The 15,137-nt window shown below is 36.7% G+C and overlaps 1 protein-coding gene across 3 annotated transcripts in view; it reads right to left on the reverse strand.

The window, feature by feature from the left end:
- Positions 1-11,659: 11,659 nt before the first annotated feature.
- Positions 11,660-15,137, reverse strand: part of XIRP2 (xin actin binding repeat containing 2) — a 340,525-nt gene continuing 337,047 nt past the window's right edge. Inside the window, exon 9 of one of the 3 annotated variants that reach the window (XM_032637472.1) lies at positions 11,660-13,532. In XM_032637472.1, coding sequence (XP_032493363.1) covers positions 12,032-13,532 — 1,501 coding nt within the window. In that variant the 3' untranslated portion in view covers positions 11,660-12,031. The remainder of the gene's footprint in view (positions 13,533-15,137) is intronic. The other 2 variants (XM_032637471.1, XM_032637470.1) reach the window with 2 other exon arrangements.

Below are 15,137 nucleotides of genomic sequence, written 5' to 3' on the forward strand. Positions count from 1 at the left end.
CCTCAATTATAAAAGCATGATACTTAAATATATGCCCTATATTTTAAGTATCAAATGGATATTAATAGATCTTTATTTTGAAAGATCTATTTACTTTGGCAAAATATAGGCATCCCCATAAGTTTCTTCCCTCCTTTCCTTCTTCCTGCTCTCCTTACTCTCTATTATCAGCTATATTTGGAGACAAAGATCTGAAAGTGCTTCTGCAACGTGCTACCATTCGCTGTCCACGGGAACCTATGCCATTCATTGGTCCATTTACTCATTCGTTCATGTATCAAGAATTAACTGAGCACTCATCGTGTGCTGGCATTAGGGGGGACAGAGGCAGGATGCCACAGCTAATGAAAAAGGCTGGAAAAGGCGGTGGTGTGGGAATAAGTGGCTGCCTACCCTGAGGGCAGGAGAGAGACGAAAAGGAAGACCACGGGGAATGTCTTTAGCGGGATCTTGTAGAAGATTGCCATTTAAAGCAGAAGCAGCAGAAATCCAGGCTATGTCATTTATGCTCACAATTCCCTTCCTTCTGCCTTGGAATAAAAATATCAGAGGAAATTACTCTGTAAACGCGGCCACTATGTTCTACTTCTACTGATACTGAAGTTCGTTCTTATTCCCCGAGGACACAAGTGAAGGTGGAAGGGAGCTAGTGGTCTGGGTAGGTTGGAGACGCCAAGCCTGGAACTGAACATTTTCTGTAGACAGTCTCTTCGTGGGTAATTGAAAGTGGGCTCTTTGAAATGTTAGTGATTTAATAACTTTCTTATGAATTAAAAAATAGGCAGGTGCTCTTCCTTTCTTCTTTATAACGTAGCCATTTACACATCTTCCAGTGTTGGAAGTATTTCTAGCTTAAATATTTCAGAACTTTGAAACTTAAAAGGTTTGGTATTTAGGGCGAATAGTTCTTGTCCTGTTTCACATAACCAAGGCTGAACATTTCACGTCCTGACATTTCCAGGCACAGGGACAAATGCTGCCATGTTTTACAGTCACATGGAGAGTGAGGTAATTACTAGCAGCAGAGGCGTTGATGTCTTTCTCTAAGTTATTCACAGTCTTCAGGTCCCACATGTGCTGATTCCTACCTGATATCTCCTCTCTGCCACATTCAATTGCTTTTGTTAATTTCATCGATTTAAAAAGAGCAGTTCTGCTTGCTGCTTGCCTTTAAGGTAGGCGGGAGGATTGATATATTTCCTTCACTTTCATTCCCTGAGGTTGATGACATTTTCGATAAGTAATCTTATTTTTTTTCTCTACTTTACATTATAAATGTGTCTTCGGAAGGTACAGGCATAAGTACCTGGTTGCAGTCATGTAATAATATACGTGTGTGTATACAAACGCACAAATGCACATAGAAACACACACAAAATGTGATGTGCATATACATTGTACATGTGTATATTCTTTGTAATGTATAAATTTATATAGTTATAGGCACATTACTGGTGCATACTTGTGTTCATATGTATATATGTGATCATTTCATGTATATATTTTTACACACACAATGAAGGGTTGAGAGGCCAGATGGAGGTGGAAAAGCCATAGTTAATGGACTTTTTAGTCAGTTAGGTCTAATTTCAGTCTGTGCTTCGGCACTCACAAGCTGGATAACTTGGTTAAACTCAGTCAAGAAACTTAACCTCCCTAATCCACAGGCCCTTCACCAGGAATAATGAAACTTTATCTCATGTCATACCCATGGAACACTTGTGAGGAGTAAATGAGATCAGGAACGACAGTGCTGTCCTTGCTGTGAGCTTGGAACAGAGCAAAAGATGAATGCTACCTGCCACTAATTTATATTATTTTTGTGTGGACATGCATAGCTGTTTTCTCTAATAAATGACAATTAGTTCCCTGCCTAGCTGTAATTTCTGGTTAAATAATGGTTAATCCTCAGGAATGTACAGTGGAGAAAGGACAGCCTCTTCAATAAGTGGTGCTGGGAAAAGTGGACAGTTACATGTAAAAGTATGAGATTAGAGCAATTCCTAACACCATACACAAAAATAAGCTCAAAATGGATTAAAGACCTAAACGTAAGGCCAGAAACTATCAAACTCTTAGAGGAAAACATAGGCGGAACACTCTATGACATAAATCACAGCAAGATCCTTTTTGACCCACCTCCTAGAGAAATGGAAATAAAAACAAAAAGAAACAAATGGGACCTAATGAAACCTCAAAGCTTTTGCACAGCAAAGGAAACCATAAACAAGACCAAAAGACAACCCTCAGAATGGGAGAAAATATTTGCAAATGAAGCAACTGACAAAGGATTAATTTCCAAAATTTACAAGCAGCTCATGCAGCTCAATAACAAAAAAACAAACAACCCAATCCAAAAATGGCCAGAAGACCTAAATAGACATTTCTCCAAAGAAGCTATACAGACTGCCAACAAACACATGAAAGAATGCTCAACATCATTAATCATTAGAGAAATGCAAATCAAAACTACCATGAGATATCATCTCACACCAGTCAGAATGGCCATCATCAAAAAGTCTAGAAACAATAAATGCTGGAGAGGGTGTGGAGAAAAGGGAACACTCCTGCCCTGCTGGTGGGAATGTGAATTGGTACAGCCACTATGGAGAACAGTATGGAGGTACCTTAAAAAACTACAAATAGAATTACCATATGACCCAGCAATCCCACTACTGGGCATATACCCTGAGAAAACCATAATTCAAAAAGAGTCATGTACCAAAATGTTCATTGCAGCTCTATTTACAATAGCCCGGAGATGGAAACAACCTAAGTGCCCATCATCAGATGAATGGATAAAGAAGATGTGGCACATATATACAATGGAATATTACTCAGCCATAAAAAGGAACGAAATTGAGCTATTTGTAATGAGGTGGATAGACCTAGAGTTTGTCATACAGAGTGAAGTAAGTCAGAAAGAGAAAGACAAATACCGTATGCTAACACATATATATGGAATTTAAGAAAAAAAAAAATGTCATGAAGAACCTAGGGGTAAGACAGGAATAAAGACACAGACCTACTGGAGAACGGACTTGAGGATATGGGGAGGGGGAAGGATGAGCTGTGACAAAGCGAGAGAGAGGCATGGACATATATTCACTACCAGACGTAAGGTAGATAGCTAGTGGGAAGCAGCCGCATAGCACAGGGATATCAGCTCGGTGCTTTGTGACCACCTAGAGGAGTGGGATAGGGAGGGTGGGAGGGAGGGAGACACAAGAGGGAAGAGATATGGGAACATATGTATATGTATAACCGATTCACTTTGTTATAAAGCAGAAACTAACACACCATTGTAAAGCAATTATACCGCAATAAAGATGTTAAATAAAAAAAGAAAAGAAAAGAATGGTTAATCCAGACCTTTTTTTTTCTTTTCAATTCTTGTTAAAATCTTCCAAAAACAATGGACTCCATAGGTTATCTAAGTTCATTAAAATCATCAACACATTAAATTTCTAAACATATTGAAATTATGTGTTTATGTAAAAACTAATATATTGTTTTTTCAGCCACATCACGTGTAGGACCTTGATTGAGCAATAGATGTTTCATGTAGTGCTAGAACATTAGTGTGTGTGCATACATATGTATATGCACACATAGATGTACATGTACGCATAAGTGATATATACACACATACACACATGTATATATCTATATATATCACAATTATATACAATGATAAATGCAGGAGCAAAAAATAAAGTCAGAAAATGAAGTTTAAATTCTTGGTAGCAAAATCACAACAAACTTTTCACAGAGACTGTTTGGATGGAGGAAAGGGTATGGGACTTCAAATAATAACTCTTTTTCATGTCTTTGTGTCACAGTATTAAATGCATGATCTTGGGCAACTCAAAATCTCTAAATCTTGTTTTCCTCAAATTTAAACTAGGAATTCTAAGATCTCTTTCATTTCTAATTTACTGGGTTATCTTGGGATAAATATGTATCCTCTCTGAGCCCCAGTTTCTTTATATGTCAGGTGAAGTAAAGATTTACATACAGTATAGGGTTTTTGTGAAGACTGAGATAAATCATATTGACATGCTTTATAAATTACAAGAGAACCACATAAACTTCTAGAGCTAGTAAAAATAATAGAGGTATTACCATATGAATTCTTATACTTTAAATAAGTTCCTTTAAAATTCCATATTTAACATCATTTTATTTATATGTGGGTATACTTTTTGAAATGTGACCTCCAAATCAAAGACTTATCATCATTCCAGCCTTTAACTATCCAACCAAAATGTTCTATACAAGTTATTGTACAGAAAAAGGTAACTACTAATACATGGGAAAATATACACTTTAAAGCTATTGTAATGTATATTAATACAGATTTCACATGTATTTATGAGTGTATTTGTATGAATGAATTTGTCTATCCTTAGGTACTGGATTAATTTTGTCAGTCTTTAAGAAAATAAACATGTTTTCCTGTAAAAATCTGTCTAGCACTATTTGTAATAATGAAGTCTACCCATTCAGCCATTGTTCTAGAAAAATGCCCAATGGTGCCATTGACATTTAAATTGGCAATCTGGGAGTACAACTGCAGTTCTCTTGGAAGTATTGCTTTTAAATATTATCAACATAGTCTGTGGTTGAAACTTTGTGTATAATGCAAAAACCATTCCAGTAGATATCCTTATCCATTTCCATATGTAATTCTAATACAGTGGCTCAAGTTTTAGATTTAAATAGTGATTGGCTCTTTCAATTTTTTCAAAATTAATTAAATGTCTACCATACACCAAACTTTTTGCTGGGACTTGAGGAAATGTGGAGAGTAAAATCAGACCCAGTCCTTTCTTTATAAAGCTTTCAGTCAGTATGGGAGGGATGGGGTTGAGTGCTAATTGCACTCAACAAATAATTTGTTAAAAACACATAAAACTACAAATGTGATTTGTGCTAGGAAGAAAAGGTAAGAGAGTTATTTAAGCAGTAAAAATCAATTGGATTTGGTGAAAGATTTTAATTGTGAATGGATGAAAAAGTAAGAGTATAAAATATGAGTCCTAGTTTTTTAGCAACTGGATGGCTAATGGAGTCTGAGATAGGAAATAGAGGGAGAGACCCAAGTTTGACGCTGGAGGTAGGGAGTGGGTGCTGCTCTGATTTGGACATGCTGGATTTAAGGTGCCATTGAAACACCCAAGAGAAACTGTCAAACAGGCAGTTGTCTATATGATTCTAGTGTTCAGAGGAGAGCTCAGGGAAGGTGATATAAATTTGGGAGTTACCGATATTAAAGAGATAATTGAAGCCTTGGGCATGGGTAAAGTTGCTAGGAATCATAGAGATGAGGAAATAAAAGAGATTAGTATAATGTTTTGAGTAGCTATAATATGGTTACAAGAATTACGTTAATGGACGTGCATTTGCTTACAAGTACTATATCTACGTCGTCAACAACAAACCAATGAAAGTATTAACAAAAAAGAGAGTAAAATGCATAACCTGAATATTACAGTTGGTAACATAAATGTTATCCATTTGATAATAAATATCCAAATAATGTTGTTATTAACTTATAACAAGTACGCATCCAGTGTTGGTGATTTTGACAGCAGTAAGATTAAATGTGTTGGCTTGCTAAAAACAGGCTGAACAGCATTGAAAAGTGCTGATATTGATATTTTTTTAATAATTTGGATATTAGCTACTAAACACATACACTCACATTCACACATACAAACATGTACACTTACAGTATGAAATTCAGGGATTAAGATTTTTTTAAGACTTTAAAAAGAACTAGGGTATGGCATTTAATAATTTTTTTCCCATTATTTGTTCTTAGACATTGCCAGCTTAATTGTGTTTTATGTATCATCTCAGTTACAAAATCCCTGAAACTTTTATCAAACGAGAAATATTTTAGGTTAGATAGAGTTCAGGAAATAACAAATTATTTTGGAATTGGCTTTTTAACTAATTTGTTTGAGGAAATTTCTATATAGGAAATATAGAAAGGTTTGTTTACCAGAAATATCCGTTAACCAGTTTGTCCTGCTCCTAAAAGAAAGAGTTAATGGAGATGAAAGGAACACCATGAGAATTAATAAATAAACATGTGCCACCATCTCACAAAACATGTGGCAAATGAGAGGGTGGATACTGTAGTTGTCGTTACCAATTATTGTCTCTATGAAACTTTTAAATCTTCATTCATCAGAAATCATGTGTGGGATGGGTCCAAGTGCAGCAGGACACCTCCTCTTTTTTACCCCAAAGAACCCTGTGCTCCTAAAGGACATGCTGGAAAGGTCACAAATCACACTGCACGCAATGCTCAGAGCACAGCCTGTACCTACAAGCCTGTTCCCTCCGTATCAGGGTACATGCAAACTTTTGTTGGAATTGCTTAGCTTTGGTGTGTCAATGGCTCTTGGGAACACCCTCAGCTTCCTATATTTCAGACTCCATGGGGCAAGGGTCAGGGTCCTTCTACTGTAGCATGAAGTGAGTTGCCACTGCCCATGTTGGCTATGGAGTGGATCCACCAGCCATGGTGGACCAACACATTGTAAGGGGCTGGATCTTGCACACACTCTCTCCCCTCTTGCTGTAAGTAAACACTATACAGCTAGAGGCTTGCAGTGCTCTCACTCTGACTCTGAATATAAGACTTGCTTCGGCCATTAGAATGAGGCAGAAGTAAATGGTGTGCCAGTGTTTCTCCTTCTTCTCTTTTACTTCTGCCATCACCATAAGAAGGGCATGCTCAGAATCACATGCTCAGGTCACAGGAGAAGGATGAATCACCTACTACAGAGCTGTCCCAGCTAAGCACAACCTAGAATACAGCTCCCAGAAGACTTGCTGATACTTGAGTGAGGTCAGCTAAGACCAGCAGAAGCACCCAGTTGATTGGGGAGAAGACCCACATCATCTTTGAGTAAGAATTTAAGTGTTAACCTTTAATAGGGAGGAATGGGCCACTTCCATAGGCTCAGGTCATTCAGAGGAATCTGGGGTTTCAACATTTTTGGTTGCATCAGCCAACTTATCTCCATCCATGTTCTGGATCCCATTCTTTTCCAAACAAGTCCCTGACCTTGGCAAAAACTTTAACCTTCCATGGGGCTCAGCTACTCTTACAATTAAACCACATTTATTTAGCCTTTTGTTGTTGATTACTACTTTCAGTGTTCTGTTAATTTTTCCCCACAGAGTGACAGGGCTTAACAATGGCCACTCAGTTCCATTTTCATTGCAGTAATTGCTATTTCTCCTACACATCTGAAATATCTGACATATGGTACCAGCTAGGGATTTGCTTCAATCAGTATAGCCATTCTAGTTCAACAATGCTGGGATTTTTAACAATTGCACTGCCATCTTGTGCCCAGTGTCAGGCAGCAAATATTTTAGCTCCAAATATCATGCCAGTATCTGCTTTCTTGGGCCACTCCTAGCACCAGCTGGTCCAGGTTGCGTTCTCAAAGACATTGATTCTGAGACAGAGATTAATGTTGGGGATGTTTTATCAGGGTGTGCTCTTGGTTCCAAGGGCAGGGAAGGGATGGGGAAGAAGGCAGATTGGGCAGAAGGAGAAGTTGAGTTGTGTTGTAGGCTCAGTAGAGACCTCAGCCAACCTTACAGGGAGATCGACATTGGAGTGACCCTTCAGATTTGTGCCGGGTTGTCCTTTCATTGATCATTACTGAATACAGTCCATGTTGAGGGAAGTGGCTCTCTTTTGCTAGACCAATCCTGGCAGGGGTCTGAAAGAGAAGAGGCTTCTGTGGGCAGTACTTCCAGCATCTGGGGAAGTAAATCATTCATTCCTGCAGGGGGAATCTTGCCTGTGCATAGTAGAATCCACAACCACATAATTACATCGAAGTAAATTATGATTATGGCAAAATGAAGACAGTTTAGCTTTCAAATCCCCAAATTTCCCACCTGTTTATTTACTACTACTTTGAAGTCTTTCAGTTTAAGAGAACTCTTTGTGGTTATACGTTTTCCTGGGTTGGTTCCCTCTATATCCATCAGCATCAGCTGTAATTAATGTTTTTTTTTAAGTGTTTTTTATTCCAGTCTGAGAGCTTAAATGGAAGGTACCATGATTTATTTTTAAAAAGAAAAATCACTGTGCTAACACATACCAAGGGTTCCATAATATTTGTGGAATGGCTGTTGACTAGGGCACCACAGTCTATATTTTCAGGCTTTCTATCCATCAGTTTACTTTCTACAAAGAGGTACTATATTAGAAGATAATGATCCTATTGTAGACAATCTACAACTATTACTTTCCCTCTATCACTTAATTTGCATACAAATACCTAAAGTTTTAAAATTTCTTATAATATTTTAGGGGGGAAATATCCATGGTGAATGAACCTTGTTAGGTAGCTTAAATTAGCCTTTCCAAAAGACTCCATCAAATCTGAGATTAAATTACTTTTAGATTATATTTATCCAAAAATATTTCTTGTCTTCTAGTAGAGATAATTTCCATGAGACTGAGACTCCAAATTCTTCAGTACCTCTCATATGCTCTCATGGCTCTTATTTTGAATCTGAGTATTACGTTCATTGCCTATTTCTGAACTCCATGTAAATTCAATTTTTCTAAAGTAAGATTTTATATTACTGTTAATACCTGCAGATTTTTAAACTTTTACATTAGATATGGAAATCACCCTTGGTTCTCAATAGCATTTCCAGAGAGGAGAAAATGTATTGCACTTCTCTTTCACTGCAACATCTGTGATTGTCTTTCTATAAGTTCATTTTCTTAGCAATGGGAAAACTTTTCTCCTCCTCAGTTGGATAGTAATTAGTAGCCAGTTACTAAAACATAGCAGAGAAAGTATTATTTTTCTATCTTCCAGTTCCTTAAAAAATTAATGTGCCTTTAGAAATTACTCTAGAGATGTTTATAGAGAATTGTTAGTCTGGGGAAAAATATGGCAGCTGCACATGTTGGCTGCACATTAGGGACTGGGTAGTAGGTGTGCATTCTGCAGTATTATTGCACTGTGGGAAAACCATTGTCCTAAACCAAAGAATGTGCTGCCTAGAGTTCCAAATCTCTCACAAGGGTTGATTGTGTGGAAGCTGAAAAAGATAATTCAACACAGTTTTCTGGGTAACAGGACATTTTTATAAGATTCATTGGAAGGTCCAGTCCTGAAAAAATAATGCAAAACCCCTTACATGCTAAGCTCTGACATCATACAGCCTCCTCTGGTAAACCACTTGGTCTATCATGAGCCCATTTTGATTCCTTTGAAAGAGAGTTATTTTCCTGGAAATACTAATTTTTATAGCATAAATCTATATATGACATAGTTCTGTGATATAAATCCCAAGTGAAAAATTATTGGGGAAGTTGTTGCATAATATTAATAGATGTATTTTAAAAAGACTCAAGGTGAAAGGGGATTACTGCTGTTATGGACTGAACTGTGTCCCTCTAAAATTAATATGTTGAAGTCCTTAACCCCCAGTATCTGGAAAAGTGACTACATTTGGAGGTTGGGTCTTTGAAGTGATAATTAATGTAAAATGAGGTCATTAAGGTAGGCCCTAATCCAATATAACCGGTGTCATTATAAGAGGAAGAAATCTGGACACAGATCCATACAAAAGAAAGACCATGACAGAAAGAAGATGACCATTTGTAAACCAAGTAGGGAGGCATCGGAAGAAACCAACTTGCCAACTTGATCTTGGACTTCAGCCTCCAGAATTGTGTGAAAATAAATTTCTGGCTGTTTAAGCTCTTCAGTCTGTAGTACTTAGCTATGGCAGCCCCGGCAAACTGATACCCTGTCTGCAACAATAAGAAAACTTGCTGTATTTTGGATTTGTGTGTTTATCTGTACTTTAGTTCCTAAAGCTTGCTATTTATTTAGCTGAAAGATTTTGTCATAGAGTGAAACAATACTCATTACTAAATAAAACAATATTTGGACTTCTATGTATATCTGAATTTTTAAAAAGTCTTACATGTCATCTAAGGAAGATGATGAAGTCAATAATTAAGATATTTCTGATAAAGAAGATTTTAAAACAATATGTTGTTGATTGAATGAAGGGTAAACAGAAGAACAATTCATATTTTTCTATTGTTTTCCCTGATATGTACCTTAGCTTATTTTAATCCCAAGTTTTAACATAACTGAACAGTGGACTGGGTTACAAAGATTAAGTGGGCAAAGTCCCAAGGTAGAATTTTATAAAGAAAGGCACTTTTGTAAAAGCACAGCTGACATTAAGAAACTATATCTTAAGATACTATGTCATGATCATTCATAAATTATTTTTTCTCTATGGAAACATTTGTGTAATTTCAGCATATATGATTGTAGGTATAATGCTGTGTCTTTAAGAATATAGGAAGAGCAGTGCAAAAGTGCACTAATTCAATTTAAACAATAATTTTGCTACTGTAGCCCCACAGCTTACTATTTTCTTGGCAGACTCTCACAGTATTCAATTAAATTGAGTAAAAATGTCCCCACAAAATGTATATGTTGAAGCCCTATCCCCCAATGTGACTATATTTAGAGGTAGGGCTGTTATAGAGGTAATTAAGGTTAAATGAGGTCCTCAGAGAGGGGCCCCAACCCAATAGGACTAGTGTCTTTACAGGAAGAGGAAGAGACATCAGCAGTGCACCTGCACAGAGGAGAGGCCATATGAAGACAGAGTGAGAGGGCAGCCGTCTGTAAGTCAAGGAGAGACGCCTTAGGAGAAACCAATCCTGCTGACACCTTGGTCTTGAACATCCAACCTCTAGAACTCTGAGAGTAAATTTCTCTTGTTTAAGCCATCCACTATGTGGTACTTTGTATGGCAGCCCTAGCAAACTAATAATGTCTCAGGTATCTGTTGAGAACATACTAACAAGAGAGAATCGTTATAATTTCTAAAAAGAGCGAGTTTTCAACACTGCATTTTGGTTTGGACAGGCAATGGTCTGTGCTTATGTAGGAAAATATGGGATAGGGCCTGTTTCATATACGTACATTCAATATCACCAGGAAGCAGCTCATTTATATTCATGTTAGTTTTCTTCTTAGAATCATCAAATGTATTTGAGGAAAGGCAAATTCAGCAGAAAATTCAGAAGCCAAATCTTCTGTTTTCCTAACAGAAAAAATTAATATCCATTAATTAGGATAAGAAAAAAATCTGACAAGATGTAGTGATATCGCTTGTATGTTTATCAATTGCATATAGTAAGCAATTAAAAATGCAATTGGCATAATTCATTTAAGTAACTTCTAAAACCTTTCCAGTTCATTTGATTTCTGAGTATGGACTCCACATTAATTTGAAGAAAACTGATATTTTTCATTACATGTTTATAGACATGTTCCATGATAGTTTAATGTAGGTAATTAATTAAAGAACCACAGTACCGTTTGTATCTTTACAGAAAGAGCAAAAAGGAGAAAGAATATTTTATATTTTCTAACAATACTGCGGCTTTGGTTTAGTATTTAATTTTTCCAGGAGCGTGTGTGTGTGTGTGTGTGTGTGTGTGCGTGTGTGCGTGTGTGTGTGTGTGTATTAAATATTTGGCCCAAGACAAATACTTCCTAAATCATGGAAAACATACATACTTAGAATGACAATATGTATGGAAAAAAGAAACACAAGTGTTTTGGTTTGCACCCCAGGTGGTTTAATTTTATTTCAGCAGAAATTATAGAGGAAGTTTAAGAACAGTGATAAATATCAGCAGTATAGAATGTCACCAGTGATGTTATCTGGCATGTTGAAAAACAGAGCAATATACTTAAGTGCCGTTTGACAGGAAAACAGAGCCATGTTGTTTCATCTCTTCGTTCCATTCAGATTCAAACCAATTATGAAAAACAACGTATAGCGTAATGCAAGGAATATTCCATTGTGATAGACATGAGATTTCTGAACGTTTACAAGTTCAACAAAAGGTTATCAGAATCCCCAAAGTCCTATTTCAGGGCATTGATATTTCTCGATGCCTGAGTGCAGACTGCAAGTGGCCAGAGATGTTTCACTCAGTGTCACTGTAGCACCTGTTCCTTTTAATTTGCTCTTCCACCGTGAGTTGTTCAAACTGGACCTCCACCGTGGGAAATGGAGGCTCAGCTGTAAATTCACTGCTTGAAACATCAAAACTTGTGTTTCCATTAATACGTGCTGCTCCTATTGTTTCACCATGCCAATGTCTGATGTCCTTCTCCAATTCTCTTAGATATAAACATGGCATATTTTTAATTTGATCTACAGAATCTATTAAATTACTCTTAAAAATGTTCTCATTCTTCGTGGAAAAAGCAGCAATTTTCACGGTGTTAGAAAAGAAGAACTGTAGGTTTTTGTTATTTGAGTGGTTTCCTTTGATATTCAAGATATTTGTATCAGAAGAGGGCATTGACCTTTTCCCCTTTACTATGATCCTGTCATTGAGGCCTGACTTGGGGACAGACTGCATAGGACTGCCAGCAGTAGCTCTGTCAGTCTGTTTATCAAGAGCCATAGCCAGTACATTCCCCGAGTAAGTCTTTTCAGATTCAAATACACCAAGTAACTCTGAGATTCTAGAAGCATTTTCTAAGTTTTCAGTTTGATATTCATTTGCAGTGTAGTGCGCTTCACTTGACAGTGGCAATAGATTAGGAAATTCTAAAATAGATGTCTTCTGCCTGCGATTATTCAGATATGACGCTGATACATAATTGTTATTATTATTCTTATTCAAATTCTCTTTACGATTTTCTGGCACCACCTCATCATCAGTGTTAGTAACCTGTAAAACTTCTGTACCATCAGGTTCATTAGGTTTTTCATTTTTCTCCTTCTCAGCACTCTGCACAACCACATTACTGTTGTCATGAAGATCCATTTCACTTTTCCTCTTATTCTTTGTATCTTTGGGCTCATTCAGCTTATCTTGCACATTCTTATTTCCTTCCTTCTTCTCATCTTTTCTTGCTTCATACATTTCCATTTCTTTGATTCCTGTATAATCCACTTTCTGACACATGTGGATGGGCTGCAGACATGGTTGCAGGAAAGAAATGTTATCTTGTTCTTTATTTTCCACAGTTTTCATGTGTTCTATCTGCGACTCACTTTTAAATTCAGCAGATGTAGAGGTTGTCATTTCCGGTGGCCATTTAGGTTTACTCATTTTGAGCTCCTCCTCAAGGGGGAAGGTTTTCTTAGGCATCTCCCTGGAAGGGGGCCAAATGATTTTTAATTTTCCCCTCTCCCCACATTTTCTCAAGTCATCCCTTTGCCCTTCACTGTTACCAGCATCTAAATGTTTATTAAGCTCTCCAAGCATGGGGGTATTTTCCGCATTGTTTTTACACATATTTGGTTCTTCGTTGGGAGTAAAGTCAACTGAGCTGCTTTGATTTTTGCAATTCCATCGATCTTTATGCTGTTTGCGTCCAAAACCTTCATCATAATTTCCTTTAGATTTGAAAAGTTGTTTAAAGTGAGGTTTACAATATATTTGTCCATGAAGCGATGCATAATTTCCCAAACTGCCAAAAAGAAAAAAAAATTTTAACATTCTAAATACACACTGCAAATTCATAAGGAATTAGGGAATTGATTATTTCAAGAATGAGTCAGAGATTCAGCACAATTAACTTACTGGCAATAGGAATATGCTTATTAATTGAACATTCCTGTTAGATAATAGTCATCACTAACGCCCTACATGATACTTGTCTTGGAGTATTTAGAATTTCATGCTGTATGTCAGGTATTGGTATAATAGGTATTATAGTGTAATGCATACGTAGTTATAGATGATGTAGAATGATAGGACTAAGTCTTTGCTAACTCAGTGAATTGCGTGAGGGGTTTCAGTTTTCAATAAATCCTGAATAGCATACATGCAAAAATCAACTATTTGAGCTTCCTTGTTAACTGGATTTTGAATGAATTGGAAAGCTTGCCTATGCAATTTTTTATCTTGTCTCTTTGGAGAGATTAACAAATAGAATGCCTGTTAAAATTAAAATCAAATTTAGTCAAAGGCAGCAGCATTTTTTGAATATTTCTGAACCTCCACATAAAAACAGAAAGCAAAACTTAAAACCCATGGATAAAACTACAACAAAATTAAGTGACAAGGTATCCTCACCAACCCCAAAATACAAGGAGGCAAGGACAAACCAACAACAGCTACAAGACTAGAATAATAGTTACATCTGTATGGGTGACAGTAGAGGGAGAAATGAAGGTGTCTAATGGACCTGACAATATGAGACCACAAAATAGGCAATCAATATTTCCTGGAAAGTGTCACATGCCAATCAGAGAGCAGCAGCTGAAATTGGGAGGGGTTTTGCCCATTTCAAAAGCCAGTGAGTGCAAAGGCCCTGTGGTGGGAAAGACTGAAGAGGCTAGCAAAATCAAACTCAAAACTGACCCACTGAGATCCCCTCTTAGAACAAGACTCTACCCTGAGAAAAACAATTATGGGAGTGGAATCAAAATTGAGTTGGGTAATGATGACAGAAATAAAAAGAAGGTCCCAATCAACATGGGGGAGAGGATCCAAGGCAGGAAATCCAAGACATCAAGCCACCATACTTTTTTGAACAGTATATGAAAACCAGGAGAGGCAGTTCTGTGAAGGTGGGAAAACCATCCTGAATTTTGCTTCCTTCCAAGATTTGTATAAACTAATTCCATATAAAAATGAGCAACAGGAAAGTATCAAGGCCAAATAGTATATGAAGTTATTATAAGAAATGAAAGAATAAAGAGCGTTATAATATCATTGCAGACAATGAAAACATGCTAGAAAAATGTGTTCTCAAAACATCAAAAATTTAACCTAATGTTTCAAAATGAGCTAAAAGACATTAAGAAAATGATAAAAGACCTGAAAGAACAGCATGAATTGTAATTAGAAAAAGTCAGAAACAAGGTATCAGATATCAGGAAGAAAATAGAAGTAAAAGGAAAAAAATCAAGTATGTCAGCAATTAAAACTAAATTAAAAGACACACAAGAGCAAATCCATAGAAAGCATCTTAAGAAAAACAGGAAAATCAAAAGCTGAAAATTTATAATCATAAATGAAAAAAGAGATAAGGATTTGAGAGATAATAGGAGCTCCTGAAGAAGAAAAT

Source organism: Phocoena sinus, chromosome 7 (assembly GCF_008692025.1).
Source record: "Phocoena sinus isolate mPhoSin1 chromosome 7, mPhoSin1.pri, whole genome shotgun sequence".
In the NCBI taxonomy this organism is placed as follows: Eukaryota; Metazoa; Chordata; class Mammalia; order Artiodactyla; family Phocoenidae; genus Phocoena; species Phocoena sinus.